Here is a 22,306-nt window from a genome sequence, read left to right on the forward strand (position 1 = left end):
TGCTTTTGCAGCTTATTCACACAAACACACAGAGCTCAGTGGACAATCACAGGGAGGTAAAAAAGTGTCTTGGGCTTTCCTCCAGCATATTTTCACCAGTAGCATTTGATGTTTCTGCTTTGTTTACGGTTGACTTATGAAGTAACAGTGTCAATAAAAGAGCATGGCACACATTTCCCAACAGGACTAAAATCCCAATACTACATTATAAAAACAAATATTGTGTTAATATTATATATTAAGTTTTATGTAACGTAATATTTGGTTTATGATTTTCTTTGCATGCCTTTTTTTTTCTTTTTTTAAGAAAAAGTTATCTTTGTTATAATTTTATGGTTGGAAGGGCTCTCAGTCCAAAGTTTGGGCTTCAGACAATGGACTCGTTTAAAAATAAATCTGAATGATTTGACATGCAACAGTTGGAATTATGCAAAGATCTGTAACTGTTAACTTTACTGTATCCTAATGTTTGCATATGATCTCTGGCTTGACACTCGAACACATGCAAACTCTGGCGGATGAGCGCGCATGCAAATGCAGGAAGCGGTATTTGCTCATCCATGACTGAAACAGTTTTTGTTTCAATGCGATGAAAATATGTTCATTCTTGTGTGACATCATTGATAAAATTGTGTGCAAAAGAAAAACACATGCTTATGAGGTGAACTTCAATAACGCCGTACAATTACACAAAGAACATTTTTTTAAAAATTGTCTTGAAAACAACGCATCGCCAATTTTGAAGCTGTTGTAGTCAACTAATCTCAAGCAGCTGTGAGATGTCATCATCTCCATTTGGTCCAAAACATCTAATAATTTTTTCTGACATCTTGAATTGCTGGCAAACGTTACCCAAAAATGTGGTCACCGAGTAAAGTTATTCCACTAACCATCCATATAAAGTGAACAAAGTAGCAATGTGTATCTCAAGTAGCACAGAGTAAAAAGGGAATGCAGACAACTATGCTTGCAGAATGAAAAAGCATCTATGCACATCAGTTTATAAAAGAGAACCAGAAGGGAAGTGGCTAATGAATCTGGAGAAGAAATCGCTTCACAAGTATACAGAGAGGCTGACGCAGCATTGACCTCACAAACCACTTGGATGGAGCAAGCGATGTTGGGTGTGTATGGGTGTATGTGTGTGTGTTAGTCTATCCCTATTCTTATGTGTCTATGGGGAAAGGGACATTGGTGTGAGTCATCCAGCAGTGATTGAATTATCTGAACTTTGGCTGAACACTCACGGGGAAGTAAGGGAAAAGCAGCAATGGCTGAATACATTACCTCAAGCATTGGAAAGCTCTAAAACAGACAGATTAAGAATGGGAGGGTCATTCAGTTTTAATATTAAAAACTTTATTAACTGTATTAAAGCAACATGCAACGCTTCTTCGCAACACACACCAATGCAGACTCACAGATGAGCTCAGAAAGACATGACCTAACTTGTAGGGAACTAATTGGAAATTTCTATTAAATCATATGGACCATTACTTAAGTCCAGAGTATCTTGCGGTTTTCTCTTTTGTGTCCATGTTCCCTTGGCTGTTTTTCTGTCATACATCAGGGAGGAAATGGTAGAAAAACGAAAAGTGTTTTTCACTTTTTCAACTATAGATAGTCTCAGATTCAGCAAAGAACTTTTTTTGGTCATATAGACATATGTGGTGACTACACCACTGCTATAAACACCCAGTCATTCATAAGTAGGTCAAACAAGCTGGGGTGGTGTTTACGCTCACCACAATTACACGCAAATATTTACAACAGCTCCTTTGTGTAACTGTGTGCTTATCAGCATTGACTACCTACAAGATTGCTCTGAGATGTTTTTCATAAATTTCTTGGGTATTTTCTATTGATTTTAATTAGTTTTACTGGAAAAAACATAACACAGAAATTGATTTGCCTTTGGGCTTGCTTGTGTTTACAGAATGATCTCTCTGTCACCATAGTAATAAGATAACAACAATATCCTATTTGAAGTCGTAAAACAGAAAGAAAAATAAGGGCACTTGTGCATACACTGCACAAACATTTGCTCAAACCCTGAGAAAACATGGAACAATGACAAAAATATCTGTGTTAGACAATTGTGCAAAGATATTTGTACTGGTAGAGAGCAAGAAGAAAGCAATCGGAACTCATTCTTGTTACATTTTTTCCTCAAAATTTTTCAAAAATCACTCTTTAGAAATATTTTTGCCGACCAAGCACTAGGAGCAGAAGTCCCTAAAGCCAGCCAGAATATTGTTTACAATAAATAGGGGATAATGTGCTCAAACACTGTCCCTCAATCAAACTTTTTTTTTTTTTTCACTTACTCAAATCAGTCTTTTGGTGTGTCACTGCCAGGCTGCTGTGGTTCAGAGGAAACACAGTGAAACTTCCCTGAATCTTCAATGAAACCTTTTCTGGAAACAAAAGAAAACTGAGAAAAGCAACGTCTCTGCTGATCAACTTGTTCCGCTTTATTTCAAACTTGTTCCACTTCACTCCACTTCAAAGGAGCTTGTTGCCATTGCAGTGTGGAAGTGGTTTGTGACACCCTGTAGTAATAGTTTAATCTGTATCACAATCTGATATAGCTTTTAAGACAACTTTTAGACGAGCTATTGTCAGTTACTTGGGGGAAAAAAACTCACTTTTACCTATAAAGGACTGATGAGAATAGTATAACATCAAGTACTCTAAGTTTCAACAGCCGACAAACGTCCTCACATTTTGTCACAGTACAACAGACCCTAATATATGTTATGACAGAGTAGCACACAGTCCTAAAGTGGAAAGAAGGCGCAATTTATTTCAAATATCACTGTATACTTTGGTTCAACAAGTAAGTCTGAGTAAGGGCTCTATCAGAAGTTTCCATAGTTTCTCATCTGCTGTGTAGCTGTTTGTTTATTGTCCAAAACTGAAAGCAGCAATCAAACTCTTTCCAAAACAATAAAACCTGTGATCTTCTCCAAGTGCATTCCCCAAAACACCAGTATGTTTACAATGCCTGTACTTTCTCACACAAATTGCAATAAGCAAACTTCCTCACACATGACACAGTGTTTATTAGAAATACAGGGGAACAGCATTAAGAAACGGCCATGTTGACAGTTGTTTGTTGTAAGTTTGTAATTTTCTAGTAATCGTTTTGATTCTAGAGCACAACTATCTGCATGCACACACATCCCTAAATTTTTGCACATCTGTTTCCTGCTTGAGAGTAGTTCTTAGCATGGTGGCCACTATAGGGAGTATCCTCTGTGACGATGATGACCCTTTCCATGACTCATGCTATTGTCTCAGCACAACTCTCTTAGTCAGCCCTCTCCAGAGTTATGAGAAGTTACATAGGAATGCTTTACGTCTGTCTTGCCCATTTTTCTCGCTCAGTGTAAAGTTCCCTTGGGTTGTTTCGTGCTTCTTTTCATTCCAGTAAACTTGCCATTATAGTTGAGCAGAAAGTTCCTCAGTTCCCCCAATAGAGATTGAAACAAAAGCAAATGCCTTCTAGGAGCATTTTCTTGTCAGTTTGCCCCTAAAATAAGCAAAGCAATCTGAGGTGACAGCTCATGATAAAAACTAGGGGTTTCAGTGAGCTGATTTAACAGAAGGATGGTGGATAAGCAGATCCACAGACCCCAGAGTGGTAAGAAGATTATTCCTTATCACACAGAATGGATATTCAGTTAATGGCAACAACAAGCAGTAGTCTGATCTGCTGTAATCAAAGAGAAGTGCAAACAAATAACTCAAATGCAGAAAAAATCTCAAACCAGATTGCAGAAGACAATGCTGGGTTGCAGTCAAGTGTTGGAATAAAGCAACCAAGAGAACTTTAGGAGAATGTTATAGAATGATATATAACCTAAGCAAAACATAAAAAATGCATTATTTTTTTCAAATATGATCTATTCGATTTTTGGAACTATACCTCAATAATTCACACAGACATACAGAATGGGACAAAATAGCAGCCCAGAGCTATGAAATGAGGTAATGAATTCACAAATCAAAACAAAACGTCTGTCACTAATGAGCTTTATAATGTCACACTTTAACTTTTAGGTGGAAATTTAGCTTCACACAGAAAATGTGTTATGGCACACTGTGAAGAGTTATAGCTGCATGTTTGAGCTGCACGCGCTACATCTCCGCCCCGCCCTGAGCTCGTGGGGTCCCCCCTCTGATCTAAACCCGCGAGCAGATGAAAGAAAAAAAGCGGTTAAAGGAGGCGGGGTCAGCTGATTGCGTCACAGAACCCCTCCCTCTCACTTTAAATTTACAATTTCTATGGGCTCTGCCTGAGAGTCCGTGTGTGCGGTGCGCGCTCGAGCTATTGAACAGTTTTCGCTGAAGGAGACACACCTCGACCCGCAGAAGTGTACCGGAGACGCACTAATGGTGCTCGAACCACTTTGTCATTTTAAATAATAAACGAGCAGAGTTGGGAAAGTCGCGTCGGGTTCTACTTTGAGGTAGGTGTACGTGTGTGTGTGTGTGTGTGGCTCTTATTTTTTACCCCCTCTATCGTGAGGGGTTGTTTTACAAGCGCACTAACAAAAGCAGCACGTTTCAGCTGCCTGTCCCACCCCGTCGCTATACAGAGTAAGACGTCCGAGGTTTTGGGGGGAAGATTAAAAACCAAAAAGTAACGAGTTTGGATGGAGTAGAGGTAGAATGAGACGGCAAAACACAAACTCTTGCTTCATTGTCTGCTATTGTTGCGGCACAGGACTGTAGACCCGGGACAGTAGAGCACAAACACGTTGGGCTGTTATTGTTCAGCTCATACAGACAGTAAGATATTTCTCAAAACCGGATGGCAGTCTAATCTTTAGGGGGGGAAATGAATGGAGGAAAAGGGACTTGTTTACTATCTCTATTAGGCAGATGCATAGAGATTACATTAATAAACATAACAGAATCATAGTTTAGCTCAGTTCCATATATTGAGGAATCGTTTAGTTGGAGGCAAGTCATAAAGCCATATCCAGAAAAATATGCACGCATTCATAAAAGGTTTATTTTTGATTCACCTTAGTCAAGTGGAGTGTGTGTTTCACAAAGCAATGAGTACTGCTCCCTGACAGAGTTGACAAGCATGTGCTGTCGTCATGCAGGCTGACCAACTGTCAGTTGCTGTTTCTGCGTTGTCTTGAAGTTGTGAAATTTCTATATGCTTTCTGTCAAACTTTAACACTGAGCAAACAAGGGGGTGGAGAGGGGAACCCAACTGGTGCCAGAGTCTGTGTGTTTTCTGGGTGGAGACTTTAGGGCTTTACATTCTTGCAAACACTGGTAAACTTACTGTCAGGTGAAGTAGTTTTAAATCTGGATTATAAGGGGAGAAGTGGTAAAAGAAGAGGGTATGAGTAAGCCTTGAGCAGCGTGGTTGCACTTCGTCTGTGTGTTTAAAAAGAGGGGGGAAATTCTCGCACATGTGTTAGTCATTTGGAGAGGAGTTTGCTGAACGATTTACATCTGTTTTCTGATCTTTGAACCCCCTCCTTCCTTCTCCTTTCTCTTGTTTCTCTCGGCGAGCGTATCTTGCTTGTCCTGCGTTTCCAGTAAAGGCAGATGCCATCACCTTGTGATAGGTGGGCGTTTTCAGCCGAATTTTCTTGTCTGCTCCGTTATTAGTATTGCACTCCAAGGAATTTAAATATGTGAATGAAACTGAATAGTTTCCTAGCTGAAAATGGAAAGCATTCATTTGTGGTTCTGGTGAATGTGTTTGCACAGAATTAGGGTTTAGGTTAGGGAATGTGACCTCGAGAAAAAAGTAGAAGTTTTAAGGTAGTGAATAGGTAGGTGTTTGTGTTTGTGTGTGTGTGTGTGTGCGCGCGCGGGCATAAGAGCTGTATTTCCAGCAGCCACACGTGTTGATGCTGTCCACCATCGCCCAGCTGATCTGTGTGAGGGCATAACATTTCCATTGCTCAGCAGAAGGCCCTTATCCTTACAACCTGCAATGCAATGGTTTAGGATGAAGTTATGAACTTAGATTTTTGTTGACATTTTACATGCTGGCAGTGAAAACTACCTTATTTGTGTGTGTGTGTGTGTTCTCTCATTAGTGAGCGTGTAAATGTGGTTTTGATGTTACCCCACATCTTCTGCCTGTTGGTTTGAGTTGGTACAGAAATACTTTGTGTGCAGACATTTGTTCCTCTTTCATCTGTTAAAACTGAGAACTAAAAGCCTGTTTTTTATTGATACCAAACTTGCATGGTTGATGCCACACCTTTGCATAGTTTCTGCATAAAAATACGAATTTAAACTTGTCTGCTGATCAGCTACTAGATTTTGCAGAGACTGTGTGACAACACCATGTCATTAATTATCAAACTATTGATTTTTTTCTACAACAGATTGCTCGTCATTGCTCGTTTTCCCCCAAACCAGGCAAGCAAGTTTAGTTTAGTTTAAAAGTGGAAGTCTTCTCCTTCTATACTGTTAAGTTACGGGTTTTGCATAGAACATTAAAACACCTTTTTATTTCTTCTGTTATGACATAATTTTGGTATGTCTTTCTAGTTTCCTTCAGCTGTACAATGTCTGCATCATTTGGTATTTGAGAAACCTGACTCTTTCCTGTCTCTGGCTTATTTACTGGTGCATCTCTACTTTGTATGTCAGTTGACTGAGACATGATGCAACACAAACACATTTGATGCAATCTCTGAGACCTCCGGCAGGCCAAAGAATCTATTTACTTTAGCGCAGTTTTGTTGCTATGGCGCAAGATGATCACAATCCAGGAATTGATTGATGGCCAGCTGATCACAGGCTTCTCTGTGTGTTTGTTTGAATGCCTAAGCAGGGGGTGGGGTCAAACAATTCATGTAAAAGCCAGGCATGCAGTGACTTGTTTAGTTGATTAACTTATTGAGTAGATACTCAGCATGCATACAAAGTACTGAAGCCCAGGCATGGATGTGCGCACCTAAAGACAGTGATCTTTCCAAGAGAACTGCATTGATTTTCCTGCTCTTATGTCAGAGCTTCAATCACAATAAAGCGCCATTACTGCACTTGCTGGTTTTGCATCATACCCACACGTGGACTCTAAATGCTTCCTTCTTTGAGGCTTGTTAGGCTGAAGGGAGGTTCGGGGTGAATGCAGCTTGTATTGAAGTAAGTACTGTGAGAAAGAATCAAAATTTATGACTTCATGTACAAGCAGGAACATGCAACTAGATAAGAAAGTGCTCTCTTTCTTACTCAGAAGGCAGGAGTCTGACGTTTTCTGTTTTTATGTTCTATTCACAGTAAACAAAAGTTGAATGCGGATTAAAGAAAAAACTACATAATTAATTTCTCTTTTAACTACTATTATAATTGTTCATATCCTTTATGTTGCATTTTGTAAGGCACCAAATCTGAGTGAACAAAGAATCTTGATTTTTTTGGCTTCTTTGTTACTTCACAGTCTGTGTGCACGTGCCCACTTCTTGCACCCCTGTATGTGTGCGTGTGTGTGTGTGTGTCTGCGGGGTTTGTCTGGTTGCTCAAGGTAACAGTTGTTATTGGGGTTTTCTCTGCTGGCATGTAAACAAAGGAGAACCTTCCTACCACTCCCCGTTGTGCCCAACAGCCAATGAGATTTGAGGTCCCAGCTGGGTTCAGCCAGTAGGCAGCCAGGATGGGCGGGACTCTGCTCCATGAGGAGAAAAACAGCAGTTAAGCACAAAGCTTTGAATCTGGAACTGGAAGACACAGCCATAACAAAGAGTCTTTCCTTACAAATAAACAACCCTTCACACTCCTAAGCAACACACAACAGTATTCTACCTATCAGAAGTATTTACAGACCTTGAGCTTTTCACTGGAATTATTTGTATTTATCTATATATCAATCTTTAGGACAGGCAGCTGAAGTGGCTGCAAGAGGAGGTTAAAAAAATTATTTGGCAATATGGCTAAAAAACTTATCACAATATAAACATTTCTTATCAATTTATCAGTTGATAATTGATATGTTTTGAACATCCAAAATACTGCCAAACTACAGTAGTTACGTGACCTTTTGTTTTTTTATACACAATTTCCTCTTGAGCTGTTGTACTCATTTTCTCCTTTCGCTCCACCCTGTTCTTTTTTTTTATTTGTAAGCAGTTGTGGGGCACGGTGGCAAAACATGATATTGCTCCAACATACTGAGGAATACTGCATGCATTCTGTGAATCGCACAGACTCTGCGTGCACTGTCGGCGGATGGTTGAAATTTCATAGTCGAGCGTCTTTATTACACAGATTTTTCATGACAAATTCCTTCATTTCCCGCAACATGAATGGATGGGAAGTTTGATGAGCTAGTTGGGTGCCTAGCCCTGTTTCTTTTCACCTGGGGTAGATGCCACACACCTTTGACTATATTCCCCAGAATTCTATGCAACTCTAGATCAGAGTTCCTTGATCACGTCTATCACAATAGATATTATTGTTTTGCCCCCCAGCCCTTCCTTTGGAGGGCTTAAGACAAATGTAAATAGATGTTTAAAGCCTAATATTTTCCTTCTGATACATAGTTATGTGCTACTTTGTGTTGGTCCTTTACTTACCATGTAAATGGCATGCATGAAAGCTTGTGGTTGTAACATGACAAGATGTGAAAAAGTTCAAGTGGCATAACTACTTTTTTCATTGCAGTGCATTAGTATTGCAGTTAGAAGCCTTATATGAAATATTTAAGCAAATGTTTACATCAAAGTCCACCTGGTTTTGTACTGTTGTTCCCGTTTGTCTGGATTTAATACAGTTGTCATGCTCATTTGTCTTCTGATGAATCCACCTGCTCTCAATATATCTAAATATATATATACATACAGGAGCATGTGTCAGGGCCAGCTGCGAACTGGTACAGAACAGCTTTTTGTATTTAAGTCACAGTTGTGACCTCAGCCATCCTCCCCTCTTCCAAACTGTGACCCTTCACCAGTTATTCAGGACAAGTGTTTAAGCTAGTAGTTTGACTCCCACGACTAGATCTGTGCGGGTGCTACTGTTTCTGTTCATGCTTGCTGTTGTGTGCCCACAGCAATAATCAGTGTGCCGGCTCATCACATTCCTTCTGTGTGACTCAAAGTCATGTCTGTGCCTTTTGAATCCATCCCATTCTCTCCATAATCTGCCTGACCGGGGGGTTGTACAGTCTTCACACAAGCCATTGCGTGAAATGACTTAAGTCAGCAATGAACTGAACTGAAATGCCTAACAGTTTTATTTTCAACTTTTAAAAAAGCTGTGATTAAGTTATGTTTGCCTGTGAAACATTTGAACAGGAGGTAAAGCTGTGGTATGTGAGCATATCTGACTAGACCTGCATATTTGAACTTATATCATCTGCACAAAAGAAGTCTTGCTAAAGAAAAGGGACAAAAGAAAAGTATCTTTTGCAGATCAATAAAAAAAAAAATCAAAGCACTGTGTTTTGTTGACTAAAATGTGGGTTTAAAAAAGGAAGGTGGGCAAAATTTGCTTTTTTGAATATAATAGGGCAGTAAAACAGTGCTGCGGTTGACCTTTAAAAAAAAAGAAGTCGTTAGGTTAAACAAAAACGGGAACAAAAGAGTCACATTGAAGTCTCTGCAGTTATTGTTTAATTCTTCCTAATTTTCAATGGCCCTTTGTGTATGAAACTCATGTAAAGTTTACCTTTGAGTTTGGAAGTATGACACGTCTCAAATTCTAGTATTACTCAGTGACCAGAAACAAAATGATCTGCATCAAGTCTAGTCTTTGCACTGATGAGATAATGAAAATTGTTATTCTCCTAATAGAAATTGATAACGTTTTTCCACCTAAATGAGCTTTCTGATATTTGAAATAGGTAATTTCTTCAGCTTTACAATTAAGAGCCGAAGCATTATACAATATTATTGTAATGAACAGGGATGCAGAAAGGTGTTTCCTTGCTTCAGCCCAGGTGATTTCAATTGACAGGTGTTTGCTGAACTGCAATTAACTAAACCCAATATGCAGGGAAACATCTGAAGCATGCTAGGCAGTCTGCCTTGAGGACCAGGGTTGGGAAACACTGATTTAGAGAACATCTGTTGATGTTGGTTCTCAAGTCATAAGCAATCCCACTAAAGAGAGCATTATTAAGGCAAACCATCTACTAAGTTAGCATTTAAAAGCTTTGTTGTCAAGTCTAAACAGCACATCTTGTAATGAATGATGCACTGGCATGAAGATTTAAGTCCAGATCCAGTAGAAAAACTAAAATTACATGTGAAGTCTGACGCAACAGTTTGCTGTCTAAGGTTAGTCCAAGAATCACAGAACTTTGCATGCTTTGACTGAATGCTCTTCACCAGCAGGCCAGAATGTGGCTGGGTTCCATAGCTCGCTATAAAGCTGCCTTATTGCCCCTTAAATACTTTATGTATCCCCAGACATAAACATACTGCACAGCTGGAAACTGAACTGTCACATGACGCAATGAATTATTGTGGGTGTTGCAGCGCATTTGCTTGTCAGTGCTTAGTGAACCCTAAAACATCGGACTGTAAATTTCCCACACCCCATTCATCTCCCCGGTGACATTGTTGCATTGTGGGAGAAGAGATGGCTGTTCTGTAGAGGTCAGTACATGACGAAGCCCACAGAATTCCCCTGCTCTTCTTCTCCGTTGCTGCATACCCCCAACTCTAAGGCAGGAAATGCAAAACAGATCTCAACCCCCAAACTCCCAAGCATGCTTTTGAAGAGACATATTTCTTTCACTATCCCACCGCCCCTTAATTTTCAACACTCTATAGCCAAATCCAAATCTATGACTTTTAATACATTAGACAGAGATAACGCTATATTTTGAAGAACCACTCCTAAACTTAAAGTAATCTCTAGTAGAGTAGTGATCACATGTTATAAACAGCCAGCCATGTTTCTTCTGGGATGTGTTTTCACAGTCTTGTGAATGAGCATGTATGAACACAGGATTCTTGGAAATGATCTCATTGTTATGGCTCAGCCTTCAAATCTCAGTCACTCGTTGAGTTTTTACAGGACTCTAACTCGCATACACTCTTGCTTTCCTTCCTCGTGTCCCTCCTGAACTGTCAATTAAAAGGCCATCTATCTGTGCATTTTAACTCGGGCCTCTTCTTATTTATGGCTCATTGGCCGCTTCATTAACGGACAGGCTGGGAGATGTGTAGCCAGATCTGTCCAGTTTGTAGCACGCAGCAAGAGGGAGGGCAGTTTGTATGTGACACCTCAGGGAGAGAAAGAATAAGGGGTGGGGGTTGTTTTATGGGGGGGGTTGATGACGCATTTTCCCCCGAGGGGGTGGACTTCCCATCTGTGAGTGGGTAGGCGGATAGATTAGGGGAAGATGGAGAAGGGATAAGAAGCAAGGGACTGAGAAAGTATAGATAATAGAAAACATATGTAAAACGTGTTCTAACCTGATTTACCACTAAGTGTACTGTCACAGAAGTGTTTCTTCCTCATAAAACCTCTATAAACAAATGCTTCGGTTGTTAAAATCTTCACGGTTGACTATGTGGGTGTGGTCTCCCATGTGTTCATGACCAATGACAGCTGACTGCCCAACCCCACCCTTTGCTGTTCTGTTTGTCCCTGTATCCTTGAAGACAACTGTGGGCTCAGATGGTGAAGAGGGACACAAACTGCTCTCATTACCCTGATCTTCTCTGTTCTGGAAATCTGTAGAAGGAAGAAAAAAGGGGTCATTTTTGACTGAGAGACAAATATAAGGCCAATATTGGCCTTGTATTTTCCTTTTTCCCCGTCTGCCTACCCTGGCAGAGATCTTAACATAATTCCCTCATATAATTTATTTTCTCTTGCTTCTTCTTCCTATTGGTTGACTTTTGAAACTTTCTTTCCATGTGTCTCCATAGTTTTTATATGGCCAGTCTAGATTCTCATCTCCATCTTTTTTTTTTTAGCCTTCCTTCCAATCACGGATAATCTGTGAGAGCAAAGAGTGGCTTTTTGTATGTTTCATTCATCAGTTTCAGAATGGACATAGAAATACAAAAGACTTAAATGAAAATTATATCACTCACTTCTGCCACCCTGTAAAACTTTCTGTTTAGCAGGTTGAATTGGATCTCAGTGCAACTCTAAATGTGTTATGGATACAGACTTAAGCAGCCATGATTTGCTCACGATGTGCATTATCCCAACTTAACAGTTTACTTTCCAAAGTGATTTAAAGTTTTACAACTAAACATGGCATCAATTAGAGTTGCACAATATAATAAACTGCAAATTAAATTTACTAGGAAGTGACGTTTGAAAAGTTCTATTTCAAATGCTATGCATTAAAATTGTGCTTTTCTGTTAGATTTTTCAATTTGCGTGATCTTTTGCATCTATTGATGTCATCGTGGCACAATGTAATAACACAATGATAGTGCTATATTTGCCTTATGTCATGCAGCACTCTTATCAATGTACTTGCAGAGCTCAAGATGGATCCTATAGTTTCTGTTTTTGGTGAAGATGCCCCAAACAGGCAGATAATGATGTCCGGTTTTCTTTGACATCTGACTTACTGATTCACTTCCCCTGAGGTCTACAGCACTTAAAAGACAAAGATGTACTGTAGGTACTTTGATACAGTTTTCAATTCAATTAAAAAAATTAAGAAATGGTTTGTTGTTGATTGATGTCAACAAGCTGAAAATGGTGTGAGTTCCCACTTTTTGCTACTTTTAGTTTAAGTAAAAGGGACATTGTACATAGAGGAATATTCTCAGTGGATGATGAACAGGTGAGACTCCTGTTCAGTTAAAAATTTAGACAGAAAATCATGAGATACTTTATTGATTTAGTTTTGTTTTCATTCTTTTAAGTCATACACATGATCTTACAGGGAGATACAGAGAGGATCAATTGCAATTAAAAAAGCAGTATGTCCAAAACATATATATATATATATGCACAAAAGTGTGGGAAGGTGCCACATTGGTATATTTTCAATGAGTCAATGCCGAGTTGCTTTGCTTCCCTAAGCATACTGTTATTATCCTTGAAGCAGTTTAAAATCACTTTTTTTTCACACAACTTACTCAACTATATAATGTTCTCACTTCCCAGAGGAAATGTTAGTAAGTCTTGTTAAAAAAAAAAAAAAATTTTGGTTGAGGCATGAAAAGTTATAAGGACTTTTTTGGCCTACTCCAAGAAGCTGAAGACTCCAGGGTATTTTATAAGCTAAACGATTACATCAGCTCAGAACCTTTTGTATTTTGCACTGACGTTTAATCTGTGGGGTAGATTAGGCAAATTAAGTCTTCCACAGTGTCTGCTATGGCCCTCGCTGAAGTGTTGGAGCTGCGCTGATCAGACAGTAGTCTTCAAAGGAGTCAATTAATTAAGGAAGTGTGCTTAAACTGCATGGAAGTAAACAGACAGTTCGTATTACATGTTTTCTAAGTATTTTAAAATAATCTTGAAAGTACTGTATTGCTTCATAACTATTTTATTTTCTCACATTGGTTTAAAATTGTGGACCAAGTCCTCCCATCTGATTGAATCAAACATCAGTCACTGAGTTTGGATGCGGTGTGCAAATGGCAATGTTTCACTTTAAAGTGAACTCATTTTATGAGCTGCTACTCGGAATAAAAATAAACTGAAATGATCAGAGCTGTAACAGTCACTTAACAAGTTAGTGTAATCTGTAGCTGCTCTAGGGTCATTTCTGGTGGTGCTTTTTCTATATATTCATTCATTTATTTCTTTATTTTTATTATTAACTAGTGGTTAATCTTTTTTGTTGATTGGCCACTAGAATTAAAACGCTTTAAGCTAATAATATAGCCATTTTAAAATCTGTTTTTTTTAAAGACACTTATTTCAGTTTAACATTTATTAAGTCATACATTGCAGCTGACTCAGTTGCTATCACTCATTCTTCTTTAGAGCTGTGAAATCGAATGAAAATATTAACAGTACCGTATTTCTACCGCTACTTTAAGAAGCACAGAAATTAGCTTGTATGATAAATGTACGCTGCTGTTGGCTCATGCAGCTGAGCTAACCACAAGTGATGCAATCAGTTGGCACAGCACAGGCACTCTGCCCCTCTAAGATCGCTCCCTTCTATTAGCTCTAATGCAGGCTGCAATCATTGGGTATATTTTCACACAACCACAAATGCAAAACCGACTGTTGATTTACTTTATTTTCTATCAAACAACCTTGCTTTTTATTTTAATTTTATGCAGAAAGAACAGAATAATTATGTTATTTAACCAACACGTCTGGATGAACGTTTTGTAACAGTTTTTTTCCACTTCTACTTCTGTTTGCGGTATTCAAAATAGGATATTTTCTATCATTAAACTCTAAAGTTTTAAACAAGATCTCAGTCAAGCATTTGGAGGACTGAAGGGAGGGTTTGACATTAAACTTCCTTTTCTGGACTCACTGACCCACTTTTTCTTCTTGGTTTCTATTGGTTTAACCTACAAATCATTTCGTCTTATCTCTGAATGCTCGAGCATAGTAAATTATCCAAATTATCTTCTTCATGGATATCTTGGAGATAGTCCCTTTGAAAGCCTCATTATCTGTTTTTGTCTGTCTCTGTAGTTAGGGTGTGTCTTCAAAACTAATAAACAATCTGTTTTAATGGAATCCTGGAAACTGAAGCAATCTTTCACCCACAACGTCTGCAGTTTTATGTACATCATAAATAGCTTTATTTAATGCATGGATTGAGTTCCAGAGAAGTGGAATGAAATTATATTTTCCAAATATAAATTTTTCTGGGACATGTTGCCGTTTAAAACATCACAAAGCATAAAAAAACTGTACGCCTTAAGAAGTCATCAAAAATTGTCTGCATGGACTTTGCTGTGTCTAGCGGCTAAGGGGCACCAACAGGGACATAAAATAAAACATGTTAAACATCTAATTATAAGTCTGGCTTTAAGCATCGCTCCAATTTGAGGGTGCATGTTCCTTTTGAACTCCCTATGTTACTTCCTCTCTCTTCCTGGGGCACAGAGGAAGTAGCAGCAGATGTGTTACGCTATAACAGACACCGTGACAACACTACTGGTCTTTAAGTTCCCTCTGCATTTGCACAAACCACCCAGCATGTACTTCACAGCTTAATGAACTGCTCCTACAAATCCTCACCATCTCAGTTTATCCTGTGACCACAATGTCTCATAATACAAAGAGGCAGTCTTGTTTATTTTATTAATTACAGAGTTGAGATGTCTGGTTTTTATTACTATGTTCTAAACATAGTAATACAAGTGGAGAGTCACACTGTTATGATTTAAAGCCGTGGTTCCCAAAGTTTTATTACAAGTGTTGCATTGGTAAAGAGCATGTTTTTTTTTGTTTTTTTTTCTAAGTTGTGCCGTCCTGTCAAACATTTTTAAAACCTTGTCATTTTTTTATTTTTTATTTTTTATTTTGGATGCATTCTCTAGTCCTGTCTTCAGATGTAAACTTAACACACAGCATAAGTAGTTGCTCTCATTTGTTCTTGCTTTACCAATATCTGTCTCCATGCATGCTGGAAATCATAGACATTTTCTACACTTTATTTATTTATTGAAGTTAACATCAGTTTGCTTGAACATCTGATTTCTTTTGGCTTTTTGTTGTCCATTAAATAAACTAAGCCATTAGCTGAAGCCTGAGGTCCATCTGAGGAGTGATGAAGCTCAGGTTCCACCACTTCTACTTCTATTATATAGTTTCTAAAAACTTTATGTAATGAATTTGCTGAAAATGCATCAGAAGATTTCTGACTGAGGCATTTAAAAGACATTTCATAGAAACCACAAAATCATCATGACCAACTGAAACAACATGTTGTTTTTCCTCGCAGCATAAATTCAGTCCAGAATAATGATATTATAATTTACCTTGCTTTGTTCATGTTGGGCTTTTTTTGTTATGTAACCAACATGATTTAGCTGCAGTGATGCAGTGACACTGACCTCTAGTGGTTTCTGTGTATCAATACGCTGGTCTTCTAAATGTAGGCCATGTTTTGAATTTGTGGATACACTCCCCCCTCATGCTTGTTATCAGCACGTGCAGTGAAACGCGTTATCGGTTGAAACTGGCTGTGATTGGCCCGCTCACTGTTTGTTTTCAGTCTGTCCTTATCGGTCACAGACTGTGACCTATCAGAAGCTGCATGACGAGGCAACATCTTGAAATCGCAAGCACTGGCAACAAGGATGCTGTTGGTTTTCAATGATTCCTCAGCCAGCCTGGGAACAGAAATGTGCATCACTTTGTCTGCTAATGAAAGATGGCTCCATCTGATCTATAAAGCCACTGTTAGACTAAATGTTCTTTTAAAAGGTTTTTTTTTAATCATACCATATCCGGTATTGTGCTCACCAACAGTTCTTTGTGCTATAAATCAATGACTCATTCATCAATAAGGAAACAGAAATAGTTTCCTTATTGATTGGTAGCGATGTCTATTGAAAGTGAAGGGGACAGAACAAATGAGGGCGGGAGCGGAGACGGAGTGTGTGTTGGTGTGTGTATGAGTGTGAGAGAGAGGCGGAGAGAGAGAGAACTAGCTATAAAACAGACTTTGGACTCCAAGCAGCTCAGTCAGAGACAGCTGTGCAGGACGAAGCTCTGCTTCTACGCGAGGCTCATAACATTCTGACAAGCACGACGTGCTTTAATTCCTTTTCCTGGAAAACAGATTTTTAATCAGAATAAGCCAGGATGGCGACCATGTTCAGATATCCTGTCTTCCCTCATCTGCAGGGTGAGTTACTTGAGAAATCAGTTCTGTACAGTTTGTACACTTTGTTTTTGTGGTATTTATTAGTGGATTTCTTAAATCTTTTGTGACGCTTTAATACATTTTAAAGGAGGAAATTGACTTTTTGCTGTTTCATAAGCATCTTTGAACCATCTGTCCAGATTTAAAATGTGTAAACAGTAGCTTCGATAAAAAGTTATATATTGGGAGGTTAAGTACACTCTGATAAGGACAGCAATCCAACTTGCAGTAAAACTTACCCTTGCTTGTTTATATCATGTTTCATGAATAAATTAATGAGAAACAATTTCCCACACGCCAGCTGTGTCGGTAACTGTTAAATTGCATAACTTCCTCCTGAAAGTGGACAAAAAACTTTTATTTTAAATGATTTTTTTTTTTAAAGAATAAAACTGTTAATTATGGATCCTGGGCAAATCTTTATATTTTAATATTTATGTATATTTGGGAAATAAATAGCCCTTATTTTGTATAGTTTAATTAACGTTTTGGCCAAAGGTCCGTAAGCCACATCTGGAGTGTTTAAAACCTGCATCAAAATGTATGTGTATCTGATTCTGTGCTGTCTGGGTAAATCTGTTGTGTTGCAGATGTTTCTTTTACCACATGACAGGAGAATGAAATGTTCAACCTCACTCAGTCTGGAACAATTATGTAATGTCATCACCGAGTCCCCTGATGTCAATTCAGAAACTTATGTCAGAGTTTTCGGAGCAGTTTTCCATTAGGATTTGAAAAGATTGTTGATTTTTAAAAAAAGGGGGTTTCTCTCCGATATTTATACACAATGGTTGCTATGATGTGGTTGCAGGATTCTGGTTTGTTAGAGAGCATGATTATTGAATACTCATTCCATTTATATAGGTCTATGTTTATTGTATTAAATGAACAAAAATGAAAGCTCAACTTTAAAAATGTAAACTAAAAAAAGTCTGTATATTTTAAAATAAAAGTATTATTATTATTATCAGTATATCTTAAATCTTATTATCAATTTATATTATAATCACACAAAGCCTTAATGTCCAAAAATTGCTAATATGAGTTTGCTTTTTTTATTCTGTATCTAAATCCGTTTCCCAGCTAGACTTGTCACAACGTGTCATTTTCTCATTGTCCTCTGTCTCTGCAGATCCGTGTGGTCCTGGAAGGAGTGTCATGGCAGAACCAGACTACCTGGAGGGAGACTGTGATGAGCTCATCCAACCCAAAAAGCTGATTAATCCAGTCAAGAGCTCCCGAAACCACCAGGACCTACACAGAGAGCTTATTATGAACCAAAAGAGGTCAGGAGATAAATAAATAATCTTCCAGTCCCTTTGTTTTTCTAATGCCCTCATTCTTATCTGTTTGCTTGTGGGTAGGAACAGTTTTTATCAGTTTGTGACTGCAATAAAATATATCAAAGTGTGAGTCCCATGGATTTTAAAGATAGTGATTTAGTCATTTATGGCTCAGTAAAACTTTCTAGCTGGTCGTTACCTTGGTAATATCGTAACAATCACAAAACGGGGGGGGGAAAACCCCCCAAAAACATTAGACTGCATCCAGATCCTCACTAATTTAGTTTCATCTTTACTAATGGAGGAGTAAAGATGAAGCAGGGACGTTAACTGAATCCAGTTGACGTCCCTGCTGGTGTTCTAATCATCTGCAGACAGAGCTGATGCTTTTGCTGTGTCACTTTGGCTGAGCTCACTGATTCAACCTCCAGCAGCATCATTAATTGGCTTAGTATGCAAAACTTTCACCAGAAGTATTACATAAAACAAAAATATTGTCAAAAATGGTTATGTAAAAGTCCCACGCAAATTCAAAAGCACCTGATTGCTTGTTGTTTGAAGGCGATATGAGCGCCCGTCTGTGTGAATGTAAATGCACAAGTTCCAGCGGCAGTGATCATCCTATCAGCACTGAATGTTTGTCTTTTTTTTTTTCTCTCTCACCGTGCAGCAGTGGCCACTTTGTGCCTGAGCTATAAATAGCAGTGTAAATACTCATGATGCTGACAGCTGCTCCATCACAGCATCCCTGCTCTGTCTATGAACAGGTCAAAGACTGGGATCCAATTTGTAACAATGAAATCACATCAAGATTTAGTGGGGGGGAAAAAAATAGTAATACTAAGTTGACTTTCTAAATGGTGCAGAATATTTTTTCTATGGGTCTAGACAGGCTGAAGCGTGATTTCTGGGGGAGTTGAAATGGTTTGATTGAGCTTTTAGCACATTCTAATATAAAGAAATGTTGCTTTCACAGTGGATTAGTCATAGTGATGATGGTGTGGAGGAGAGGCAGGGAGGGGTGCGTGGATGGATGCATGGATGGATAGATGGATAAAAAAGAAAAGAAAAAACATGTTATGTAATCAAGATTACAAAACAGTCTCCAGCTGAGAGCCTTTCTCTGCCTCTGCTACCTTGGCGACAGTGACCCTACCCCACGGAAACCCTTAAAGAGCAATGTGTGAGAATGTCAGAAATCGTGTCTCTTTTTGTTAGGAGATGTGCATGTGGATGAGGGTGTGGGTGGGAAAGGGGGGGGTTGAACAGCTACTGATTATGTAAAAGCAGAGTGATGTAAGCATCGTTACAGTCTGTACTGGAAACCTTAAAGCTGCCCAGTCACGTCTCTTTATCGTCTGCTTCGCCGCAGCGTTGCTAAGTGCTTTCATAAGACATAAAAAAAACAAACAAAAAAAAAAAACAGGCAGATTAACTGCAGCAGTGACTCTACAGAAAGTGATGTCTTTTTGTAATTTAACTCCCGTTGCATCTTGGAACATTTTGAGCCCAGTTATGTAATCCGTAGGATCTAATCATGCATTTAATTAAGATGCTGCTGGTGCTGTACTGTGGGGCAGGTAGGAAGACTTTCAGTCAGGATTCAGTTCAGAAAGCAAACGGTCACGAGAGAAGTCCGATCATCTGAATCAGAAGGTTTTTAAATTAAAATGAAGGGTGGAGTAGTATGAAGCACAGCCTGTCACAGTAAGAAGTGACTTTGCTGTGGGAGTTTTGTGTGTTCTTTTTCTCTTTTCCAGTCAGTCTCTCTCCTTATTCTTCTGTTTAACAATCTCAGCTCTCCTCCCCCACGTATTCTTTAACTTGGAGAAGTTTGGTAGATTACATAACTTTGTTCCTCTTGGCAAAACGATCTCACATTTTCTTAAGATGACTCTATCTTCTTTCTTAGTCATGCACCAATCCCTCTAGTTTCCCTTCAGCTTATTTGAGAGAATGGGAGGATAGTTTACAGTATGCAAGCAAGCAATTACAGTGCCTTGCAGAACTATTCATACCCCTTGAACCTTTGAGTGTTTTGTTACTTTTCAACTTGAAGACTTTCAGGTATTATGTCAGGATTTATTGTGACGACACAAAGTAATGCCTAGTTGTAAAGCTGAAGAAAAAGAATGCACATTAAAAAAAAAATTCTTCATACGAGTAAAATGTTGAAAATTATAGTGTGTGTAAATGTTTACCTCCACCACTTTCTACATTTGTAGAGCTGATGAAGACATACTGCAAAAACGTGATTCATGGGAGTAAATATGAACCTCATATTTTTTAGATTTAATTAGTCAGAGATTCTGAAAAACAATATATTGTCTTTATTCATGTCAATTATATGCTACTTTTTTTAATGCATATAATCCCTCTAACACACATTGAAGTTAGTGGAATAAAATGTGAAAGAGTTGAATGGGTGTGAATACTTTTGTTTCTCGGACACAATCTCCAATTGCCTTAAAATCAGAATTTTTTTGGAGACATGATCGTCATGTAATCCAGATGATGTAACACAGATATAGTTTGCTAACTAGAACGAGGTCATGATGTTCATCTGTTCTGAATAAATCTCCCAGAAAATCGCCCCCTAAATGCGTTCCGGAAATTCCATAAGCTTGTAGTGCCACAGATTTGTTTAAGCTTGTTTCGTGAAACATGTTGTCTCTTACTGATTCGCTGCTCTCTCTGTCTGTTGTAAAGGGGCCTTGCTCCTCAGAACAAGCCAGAGCTCCAGAAGGTTCTAGAGAAGAGGAAGAGAGAACAAGTTATCAAGGCCCAAAAGGAGGAGCAGGAGGCTCACAAGAAGAGAAGCGACCTGGAAATAGAGCTCATGAAAAGACAACAGAAACTAGAGCAGGTAAATCTTCTAACATATCACTCTTTTTTTTTTTCTACCACTCCAAGTTCATTTTTAATGGTACACTGATTTATTTGCTTTCTTCATTTCCGTCGCCCAGCTTGAACTGGAGCAGCAGAAAATTCAGGAGGAGCAGGAAAACACCCCTGAGTTTGTGAAGATGAAGGGCAACCTGCGCCGCACCAAGCAGGAAGCCGGCGGTGAAGAGCAAGCCACCTAAAATCCAGCCGGGGTGTCTGGTTCTGGCTGACTGAGAAGCCAAGGAGTGTGTGTTGTGTCTGTGGTAACACGGTGGTGACCTGACCAAGATGAGCCTCTTGGCGTTCCCTTACCCAGCTGTTCCTTCCTGCAGCGAGGAGAGGGACTTTAGAGACTAAAGACCCCCCAAACCCTACCCCAACCCCTTCTTTCTCCCTGCAATGGACCGCCAGCACTCGCACCTGTCCAGCAGTACGCAGCACCCCGACTCACAGGAGGCACCTAACACAGACATGTTACACGCTTTTCAATACGGGCCAGCAAGCTTCCAATGAGCTCTAGTGGAGGAAATGAACCAAACCCAATCTGTCTTTGCTCTTTTTCTCCTCTGCGAGCTGTCGTTTCTATTTCCTGTTATCAGTGTTGTCATTATTGTTTTTGTTGCTCATATTCACAATCATAGAAAAAAAATCAAAAAGTGGACACTGGATGGACTCTTAAAGCTGTGTAAAATAAAAGCCAAACAAATGTGCTTTTTGTTATTTATGTTGGTAGCTTTTAGCCCAGGTGTAGGGGAGGACACTTTTAGTCATTCTGTGTTTTATTTTGTTTTACAGCATAGCATATAAAGCCAGAACAGGACAAAGGGAGTGTGAGGTTGTGTGAAAATATGCTTTATGGTTTTATTTTATTTTATTTTTTTTTAATGTACATGGTATTTCCTCAGCTAATGCAATTGTAAGCAATAGTAGAACTCCCAGGCATGAGAGGGATTTTTTCTTTATATATTCTATTGTTTTGTATGAAAAAATGTCTTACTTAATAAATAATTTACATTTTATTTGGCTAACATGCATGTTTGTGTTCTGTGGGTAAAACCATGTAAGGTAGGCATTGGGAGAACCTGCTAATCCAACACAGGAAGGCCCACAAAGCCAAAGACTCTGAGTTGACACTCTTGTCTGTTCACTTTGAAATAAGACACCAATCTCTTGTAATCCTGCAAGGAATAAGCGAGTATAGAAAATGGTTAGTTCTAAAATAAGCATCCCTAACAACAGCCTGATGAACGCTGCTGGTTTTCCATTTGATTTCACACACAACTGTTCATTACAGTGGAAATGGAGATGTTTTCAAAACTTATCGCAACTATCAACTATAAGATTTGAATCCATTATGTTCACAATAAAATTGTGT

The 22,306-nt window shown here is 38.8% G+C and overlaps 1 protein-coding gene across 2 annotated transcripts; it reads left to right on the top strand.

Moving 5' to 3' along the window:
- The first annotated feature begins 4,307 nt into the window (after window positions 1-4,307).
- Window positions 4,308-21,948, top strand: fam107b (family with sequence similarity 107 member B). Of its 2 annotated transcripts, none has more exons than XM_007545675.2 (4): window positions 4,308-4,475; window positions 17,895-18,048; window positions 20,755-20,911; window positions 21,012-21,948. In XM_007545675.2, exons 2-4 carry the CDS (start codon window positions 17,921-17,923, stop codon window positions 21,129-21,131), a joined length of 405 nt encoding a protein of 134 aa, XP_007545737.1. In that variant the 5' UTR covers window positions 4,308-4,475; window positions 17,895-17,920; the 3' UTR covers window positions 21,132-21,948. The 2 variants fall into 2 exon arrangements, with proteins under 2 accessions (XP_007545737.1, XP_007545736.1); XM_007545674.2 differs by lacking the exon at window positions 4,308-4,475 and adding an exon at window positions 16,566-16,744 and having other exon boundaries at window positions 21,012-21,920.
- Window positions 21,949-22,306: the final 358 nt, after the last annotated feature.

This window comes from Poecilia formosa, unplaced genomic scaffold, assembly GCF_000485575.1.
Source record: "Poecilia formosa unplaced genomic scaffold, Poecilia_formosa-5.1.2 Scaffold13, whole genome shotgun sequence".
Taxonomy (NCBI): Eukaryota; Metazoa; Chordata; class Actinopteri; order Cyprinodontiformes; family Poeciliidae; genus Poecilia; species Poecilia formosa.

What these genes read in the sequence shown, in the direction of transcription:
- fam107b (XM_007545674.2), top strand. Translation starts at nt 16,702, where the DNA reads ATGGCGACCATGTTCAGATATCCTGTCTTCCCTCATCTGCAGG. An exon ending in CTTATTATGAACCAAAAGAG is followed by an intron (nt 18,049 to 20,754) that starts GTCAGGAGATAA and finishes TCTGTTGTAAAG; the next exon opens with GGGCCTTGCTCCTCAGAACA. An exon ending in GACAACAGAAACTAGAGCAG is followed by an intron (nt 20,912 to 21,011) that starts GTAAATCTTCTA and finishes TCCGTCGCCCAG; the next exon opens with CTTGAACTGGAGCAGCAGAA.